Source organism: Scyliorhinus canicula, chromosome 8, assembly GCF_902713615.1.
Source record: "Scyliorhinus canicula chromosome 8, sScyCan1.1, whole genome shotgun sequence".
NCBI lineage: Eukaryota > Metazoa > Chordata > Chondrichthyes > Carcharhiniformes > Scyliorhinidae > Scyliorhinus > Scyliorhinus canicula.
Window position 1 is genome coordinate 149,196,454 of NC_052153.1, and position 8,222 is coordinate 149,204,675.

The following is an 8,222-nucleotide window of genomic DNA, read 5'->3' on the forward strand; positions in this document are numbered from 1 at the left end:
AACAACTGTCTCCTCACGGGGCACTGTTAGTGTCTTCTGTTTATTTTTTGTTTCGTATTACTATTTACTCACTGGGGCTGGAGAGTAGTTTACTTGGTTTATTCATGTGGGGTGAGGGGACAATGAGGCGACAGTCTGATCGGTGTCAGGGTCAGCATGGGTCAGCTGACTCTTAGGAGTGTAATGGGGAGTGAGCAGTGCTTGGGGGGGTTTTGGGTCATGGGGCTGTTTGGTGGGGGGGGATGCTGCTTTGCTGACAGAGGAGGTATCAATTTCGGGGTACCTATTGAGGGTCAGGGTGGTGGCTCCCTGTGGGGTGCTCGAGGAAGCCAAGGGCGCAGGCTCGAGTTTGGCCAAGAAAGGGCATGCGTGTTCACGCATCTAAAGGGGTTAAAAGCTGACGTAGCAATGCTTCAGGAGACGCATTTAAAGCTTGCATATCAGACGAAATTGAGAAAGGAATGGGTAGGCCAGGTGTGGGGGGGCAAGACTTCTTTGTCTTGAGCAGGGCGTTAATCCCAAAGGTGGCGGGGACAGAATACTCAGCAATCACAGTCTCGGACCATGCCCCGCACTGGGTGGACCTGCGGCTTAGTGAGGAGAGAGGGCAGCGCCCACTCTGGAGACTGGATGTGAGGCTGCTGGCGGAAGAAGAGGTTTCCGGGCGGATTAACAGGAACATCCAGGATTACCTGGTAACAAACGATACGGGTGAGATAGCAGCGGCAACGGTCTGGGAGGCTCTGAAGGCAATTGTCAGAGGGGAACTCACCACAATTCGATCCCATAGGGAAAAGAGAGAAAGAGCGGAGAGGGAGAGACTGGTGGAGGAGATACTCCAAGTGGACAGGGGATAGGCGGAGGCCCCCGAGGCGGGGCTACTGAGGGAGCGGCGGAGTCGGCAGGCGGAGTTCGAACTGCTGACCACAGGGAAAGCTGTAGCACAGCTGAGGAAGGCAAGGGGGGCAGTCTATGAGTACAGGGAGAAAGCGAGTAGAATGCTGGCACACCAACTGCGAAAGAGGAAGGCGGCCAGGGAAATCAGGGAAGTAAAGAATAAGGAAGGTAACACGGTCTTGGATCCAGGGGGGGGGTGAACGGAGTCTTTAAGGAGTTCAATAGTAAACTATACGAGTCGGAGCCCCCGACGGGAGCGGAAGGGATGAGACAATTTTTGGACCAGTTGAGGTTTCCAAAGGTGGAAGAGGACTTGGTGGAGGGGCTGGGGGCCCCGATTAAATTGGAGGAGATTGTCAAGGGTATAGAGGGCATGCAATTGGGTAAAGCCCTGGGGCCGGACGGTTACCAGGTAGAATTCTATAAGAAATTTTCGGAAATGTTGAGCCCACTCCTGATGAAGACCTTCAATGAGGCTAGAGAGAAAGGAACCCTCCCCCAAACAATGTCACAAGCCTTGATCTCACTCATTCTTAAACGAGGGAAGGACCTGGAACATTGCGGGTCATATACGCCGATTTTGCTTTTAAACGTGGATGCCAAATTGCTAGCTAAGATTCTGGCCACAAGAATTGAGGATGACGTCCCAGGGGTGATAGAGGAAGACCAGACTGGGTTTGTTAAAGGCAGACAACTCAATACCAATGTCCGGAGACTTTTGAATATTATTATGATGCCCTCAGAGGGAGGAAGGCGGAGGTGGTAGGCGATGGACGCAGAGAAAGCCTTTGACCGGGTGGAGTGGGACTACCTGTGGGAAACGCTGGGGAGGTTCAGGTTTGGTGAGGGCTTTATTAGCTGGGTGAAATTGCTGTACCAGCCGCCTGTAGCAAGTGTAGGTACAAACCGGCTGAGGCTGGGGTACTTCGAGCTTCACCGGGGAACGAGGCAGGGGTATCCCCTCTCCCCGTTACTATTTGCCCTAGCTATACAGCCACTAGCTATGGTGCTGAGAGCCTCGAGGAACTGGCAGGGACTGGTTGGCGGGGTTTGTGGTGGTGGGGGGGGGGGGGGGGGGGGCGACATCGGGTCTCGCTATATGCGGATGATTTGCTTCTGTACATTTCGGATATTGTGGAGGGGATGGGGGAGGTTCTGCAGATCCTGAGGGATTTTGGTAGTTTTTCAGGGTACAAACTGAACACTGGCAAAAGCGAGTTGTTTGTGATCCAGGCCAAGGGACAGGAGGAGAGACTGAAAGAGCTGCCGCTCAGGATGGTAGAGAAAAGTTTCCGTTACCTGGGTATACAGGTGGCCAGGAAATGGGATGCCCTGCACATGCTCAACCTGACGCGGTTGGTGGAGATGATGGAAGGGGACTTTAAAAGGTGGGAGGGTGCAACCCGTGAAAATGGCAGTCCTCCCCAGATTTTTGTTTGTCTTTCAGTGCCTCCCCATCTTCATCCCTAAGGCCTTTTTTAAGTGGGTGAGTTGGATCATTAATGAAAATGAAAATCGCTTACTGTCACGAGTAGGCCTCAATGAAGTTCTGTGAAAAGCCCCTAGTCGCCACATTCCAGCGCCTGTTCGGGGAGGCTGGTACGGGAATTGAACCGTGCTGCTGGCCTGCCTGGTTCTGCTTTAAAAGCCAGCGATTTAGCCCAGTGTGCTAAACCATCCCCGAGTGGGCTGGTTTACGGGCTTTGTGTGGGCGAATAAGACCCCGCGAGTAAGGCGATCGCTGTTGGAGCGCAGTCGGTGGGGGGGGGGGGTTTGGTTGGTTCCGACGCTGCCGCCACTGAGGTAACAGGACAGGGTGGTCTCCGGCACCTGGGTGGGGGTGGGGGAGGGGAAGGTGTCGGATATCTACTAGGAACTACAGGAGGTGGAGGAAACCCCGGTGGAGGAGCTCAAGGGAAAGTGGGAGGAGGAGCTAGGTGAGGAGTTGGAAGCGGGTCTGTGGGCAGAGGTTGTGGACAGGGTTAATTCCTCCTCATCATGTGCCAGGCGCAGTCTAATTCAATTTAAGGTGGTCCACTGGGCACACGTGATGGCAGCGAGAATGAGCACGTTTTTGGGGGTAGAAGACAGTTGTATGAGGTGCAAGGGCAGCCCTGCAGACCATGTCCACATGTTTTGGGCATGCCCGGAGCTTAGAGAGTTCTGGCAAAGGTTTGCGAGGGCAATGTTCAAGGTGCTTAACACACGGGTGGTGCCGAGTCCAGAGATAGCGATCTTTGGAGTGTCAGAAAACCCGGGAGTTCAGGGGGCGAAAGAGGCCGACGTCTTGGCCTTTGCCTCCCTGGTAGCGGAGACGGATTTTATTAATGTGGAGGGACTCGAAGCTCCCGAGTGTAGAGACTTGGGTTAACGACATGGCTGGGTTTCTCAGCCTCGAGAAAATAAAGTTTGCCTTCAGATGGTCTACGCTAAGGTTCTCTCGGAGGTGGCAGCCATTCGTCAACTTTCTCGGGGAAAATTAAAATGTCAGCAGCAGCAGCAATCCGTTGTGGGAGGGTTCATTGAGATGGTGTGGGAAGACTGGGTCGCATGGGGTAATGACTAAGTGTTATTGTATATTCTCTTTTTACACTATGTTCATATTCACTCTAGTTTGTTTTGTTATTATTGTTACTACTGTTTCGTTATGAAAAATTCTGCACAACCTTAATAAAAATACTTTTTTAAAAAAAAAAACAAATTCAGCATAAAATTTAGATAACAGAATTCTCAACAATCAGGTAGAAAGTTGCATTTCAGGAGATTAGTAAATGCTGTGAATCATTAAGTCTAGTCTGGTACTGAACTTTTAAATCTAATTTTGAATATTAGGATACCAGCTCCCACTTCACTTTGTGACATTATGCTGAAGATTTATTTCCCAAATAAATCATTTGGTTTGTTGTTTTGAAGCTGGTTAATCTATTGGCGTGGTGACTATTGGATGATGGCAAGAAAGGGCTCAGGTTTGACGCCCTTGAGAGTTCTGTAGCTTTCTGCCAAACGTGTGGTACTGCCATGATACATTAAGTCAAATGATACATATTTTTAAAATTTGTGCATGGGATCTGGGCATCACTGGCTAGCCCTGCATTCATTTAGGCCATTCCTAATTGCCCCTGAGAAGGTGGTGATGTGCTGCCTTCTTGAATTGCTGCAGCCCCATGTATTGTAGGGACACCCACAGTGCTTTAAGGGAGTTCCAGGATTTTGAATCAGCGACATATTTAAACAAAGTACTTCCTCATGGGAAATTGGAGAAAAAAGTGTCATTGCATCGTTGTAGCTGGCTAAATAATATTCCCGACAGCCTTGATAAAATTTGCTACCTGCCCCTTTGTCTTCCAGTTGAGATGAGGTGAATGATCTTGAGGAAGAAGATACATTAGTGAATGTGCTTTCATGATTTTACGATTACTGTCTAATTCTGTCCTTATTTTCTTGCAGGTATACATCTGCAATGTGTGCCAGAACATCTATTGTGTGGAGTGTGATATTTTTATTCATGATACCTTGCATTGTTGTCCTGGATGTATTCACAATCAATCCAATCCTGAATGACTGTCAAACATAATATTAGATTAATGAGTAACCAACTTTATTTTAACTTGTATTCAAGGAATGTGGTCTGTATCCATAGCTAAGAGCCACATTCACTGAGATGTACTTTGTTTATATAACACCTGACCTGGTAAATCTAATTCTGACCTAAAACGTTACAATTATAGATTTTGTTAAAATAAATATTTTGCAACACTATCAATTTTATAAGTTCATTAGTCTTAATCATATTGTTGTTGACATAAACTATCTACTTGGTATGCTTCTTTGTTTTCCTTTTTTAGTGATTCTCCATTCATAATTTTACCAATTTATTTTCTGATTAATTTTTTTAACTAATTTTCATCTTAAAATTAACAGACCTTGGTGGTACCTTTGGCTCAGTCTGTCAGTGTTCTGCACAATGTTCGCCTGAACTGAACCACGTGACCAATAATCTCCCTACTGTGGCGAATCGGCCAACATTAATTGGAGTAGCTACCAAAATAGTTAAAGGACTTTAGAAATAGCATCAGTGTGTCTTGAGAATAAGAAAATCAGCTGGTCTTTCTATCCAGTGAGTTCTGCTTGAAATTACATGTATTGAATTGCCCCATAATCACAGAGATGATCAGCACTTGCCTTTCACTTAAAGAATTGTAATTTTTTTTCATTTAAAGTGCCCAATTATTTTTTTTCCCAATTAAGGGGCAATTTAGTGTGGCCAATCCACCTACCCTGCACATCTTTGGATTGTGGGGGTGAGACCCACGCAAACACAGGGAGAATGTACAAACTCCACACGGACAGTGACCCGGGGCAAACCCGGCTCCTCGGCGCTGTGAGGCCCAGAATTGTCATTTAAGCAATATCTGGATCTCCTGGTTTCTATGGAATCCAGCTTGAATTAGCACGTTCACACGAATGTGAAGGGAAGAAAGATGTCGACTAATTTAGCAAAAAAAATCTATTTGTCTGTGCCATTGTCAAGTGCATTATTCTCCACTGCAACGCTGATGGGTACGTTGTGACAGGTCATAGAATTTATAGTGCAGAAGGAGGCCATTTGGCCCATCAAGTTTGCATCTCTCCCAAGTCCACGCCTCTGTCCTAACCCAGTAACCCCACCCAACCATTTCATGGTGGTACTATTTTATGTTTTATTTTTGAAATAACAAAGATATCTTATGGTATGCATTTTATTGAATTTTCCTCATTAGTTTCACCTAGAAAATTGAAAATTCATGTTTCTTTTTTTAATTTCACTTAGATTTATTATTTTTAATTTGCTTTGTTTCACTGATGCAACAACCGTGGAAGAAGGTATTATAGCCAAATTTAAAATAGTTCTTGACCTGCAAACCAGTACATAGTTATATACCATTGAAAACCCTGATGCTCCCAATGTGTAGTACCTCAAACTGTCAACGGGGCACTAATTGAACCTTGGACCCTCTGGTCTGTGATTAATTGCTGCATAAGGCAGTGCCTTTATTTACATGAAAATCAGGAACTTGATGTTTTCTGAAATTCAAAACATTTCTGGAGACTAAAGTTTAAAACAACCTACCAGTAGAAAACGAATTCTGCATAAAAAGATGTTTATTTGTGAGAAGTAGGTTTCAGTTGCTACCTTTGTACATGTTCCTTTTCTAAGTAATAGATATGTAAAACCTACAGTTGAAATATATAGTTTGACACTGATTAGTTTTTTTAAGCACTTAGGAGTTTACACACTCTAATATCTCAAAGCCACTCATCATTTCAGAGATTGTGAAGAATACTCTCTTTACAATGCTTATTGTTTCAACACATTGTAGTACAAGCATTCTTACAGTGGTACTGCTCTAACATTCCAAAATGTCAAAGACTGCTATCTATTAGGTTAGTGAGTATAGTGAACTCCACTTGCATACACTATTCCTCTGTTTTATGTAAGTGCTTTTAAGTGTGAATAAGCAACTTTTTTTTTAATAAATGTTTTTTATTCAGTTTTCATGTTTTATATTGAACAAATTACAAATTGTTAGAGAGAGAAAAAAAAAAGAACATGTAAAAATTAACATATATATTTACAGGTGAGGATCTTCGTAGTAATAACTGTGGCCCCCCCCCCTTTCGCCGGCAGACATATTTTACATTCCCCAACATGTTTATTGGCATTTATTTAGTTTGGTTTTGGGCCTTAGCTAGCCATCAAACCCCCGTATCGAGTGCGTAGACCCCCCCCCCCCCCCCCCCCCCCCCCCCCGGCTACCTTCCCCCGACTATTCTTCCTCTTGTACGTTGGCCACAAACAGGTCCCGGAACAATTGCATGAATGGCTCCCACGTTCTGTGGAAGCCGTCGTCCGACCCTCTGATGGCGAATTTGATTTTCTCCATTTGGAGAGAATCCGAGAGGTCAGACAGCCAGTCTGCAGCTCTGGGCGGTGCTGCTGACCGCCAGCCAAACAGGATTCTACGGCGGGCGATCAGGGAGGCAAAGGCAAGGGCGTCCGCCCTCCTCCCCAGGAATAGATCTGGCTGTTCTGAAACCCCGAAGACCGCCACTATCGGACATGGCTCCAACTTCACCCCCACCACTTTGGACATAGCCTCGAAGAAGGCTGTCCAGTACTCCACAAGTCTGGGGCAAGACCAGAACATGTGGGCGTGGTTGGCCGGGCCTCTTTGGCACCGTTCACATCTGTCCTCCACCTCCGGGAAGAACCTACTCATACGGTTTCTCGTTAAGTGGGCTCTATGTACCAATTTTAGTTGCGTCAGGCTGAGCCTTGCGCACGTGGAGGTGGAGTTGACCCTATGCAGTGCTTCGCTCCAGAGTCCCCACCCTATCTCCATCCCCAAGTCGTCCTCCCATTTCCTTCTTGTTGCGTCCAGTACGGTGTCGTCCCTTTCTACCAGTCGGTCATACATGTCGCTACAGTTCCCTTTCTCTAGGATACTTGCGTCCAGTAGGTCTTCCAGTAGTGTCTGTCGTGGCGGTTGTGGGTACGTCCTTGTCTCCTTTCGTAGGAAGTTTTTGAGCTGCAGGTACCGTAGCTCGTTCCCCCCAGCTAGCCGAAATTTCTCTGTCAGTTCGTCCAGTGTTGCGATCCTGTCGTCCGTGTATAGGTCCCTGACTGTCAGTGTCCCCCCCGTCCTGCCTCCACCTTTTGAAGGTGGCGTCAGTCAGTGCTGGTTTGAACCTATGGTTGTTGCAGATGGGAGCCTTGTCCGACATTTTGTTCAGGCCAAATTGCTGCCGCAGTTGGTTCCAGGATTGGAGGGTGGCTGTCACCACTGGGCTGCTGGAGTGTTTTTTTGGGTGGGGATGGGAGTGCTGCCGTGGCGAGAGCCCGGAGGGAGGTTCCCATGCAGGAGGCCTCCTCCGCACGCACCCACTCGGCTTCTGGCTCCTGGATCCATCCCCTTACTCGCTCGGCTGTTGCCGCCCAGTGGTAGAATTGTAGATTCGGGAGGGCTAGCCCCCCCCTGGATTTTGTTTTCTGTAGGACCTTCTTTGGGATCCTAGCATTATTACCCCCCCATATGAACGCCATGATAAGTTTGTCCAGCGCTTTGAAGAAGGCCTTGGGGATGTAGATCGGAATGGATCTAAACAGGAAGAGGAACCTGGGCAATACGTTCATTTTGAATAAGCAACTTTTAATTGGAAGGAAACAAGGTGGTGTTATCAAGAGAACATCAAGATTGCCTTTGTGGCCTGCGGCCATACTAGTCTGAAAAAGCCTGATCTCAGAAGATTGCCTTTGTGAAGAAAATGTAAATGATTTCCAAAAT

General features: G+C 46.9%; 1 protein-coding gene across 1 annotated transcript in view; it reads left to right on the forward strand.

The window, feature by feature from the left end:
- Positions 1 to 6,429, forward strand: part of gtf2h2 (general transcription factor IIH, polypeptide 2) — a 76,359-nt gene extending 69,930 nt beyond the window's left edge. Inside the window, exon 16 of the mRNA XM_038805411.1 lies at positions 4,345 to 6,429. Within this exon, the coding sequence (XP_038661339.1) occupies positions 4,345 to 4,458 (114 nt within the window). The 3' untranslated portion in view covers positions 4,459 to 6,429. The remainder of the gene's footprint in view (positions 1 to 4,344) is intronic.
- The last annotated feature ends 1,793 nt before the right edge of the window (positions 6,430 to 8,222 follow it).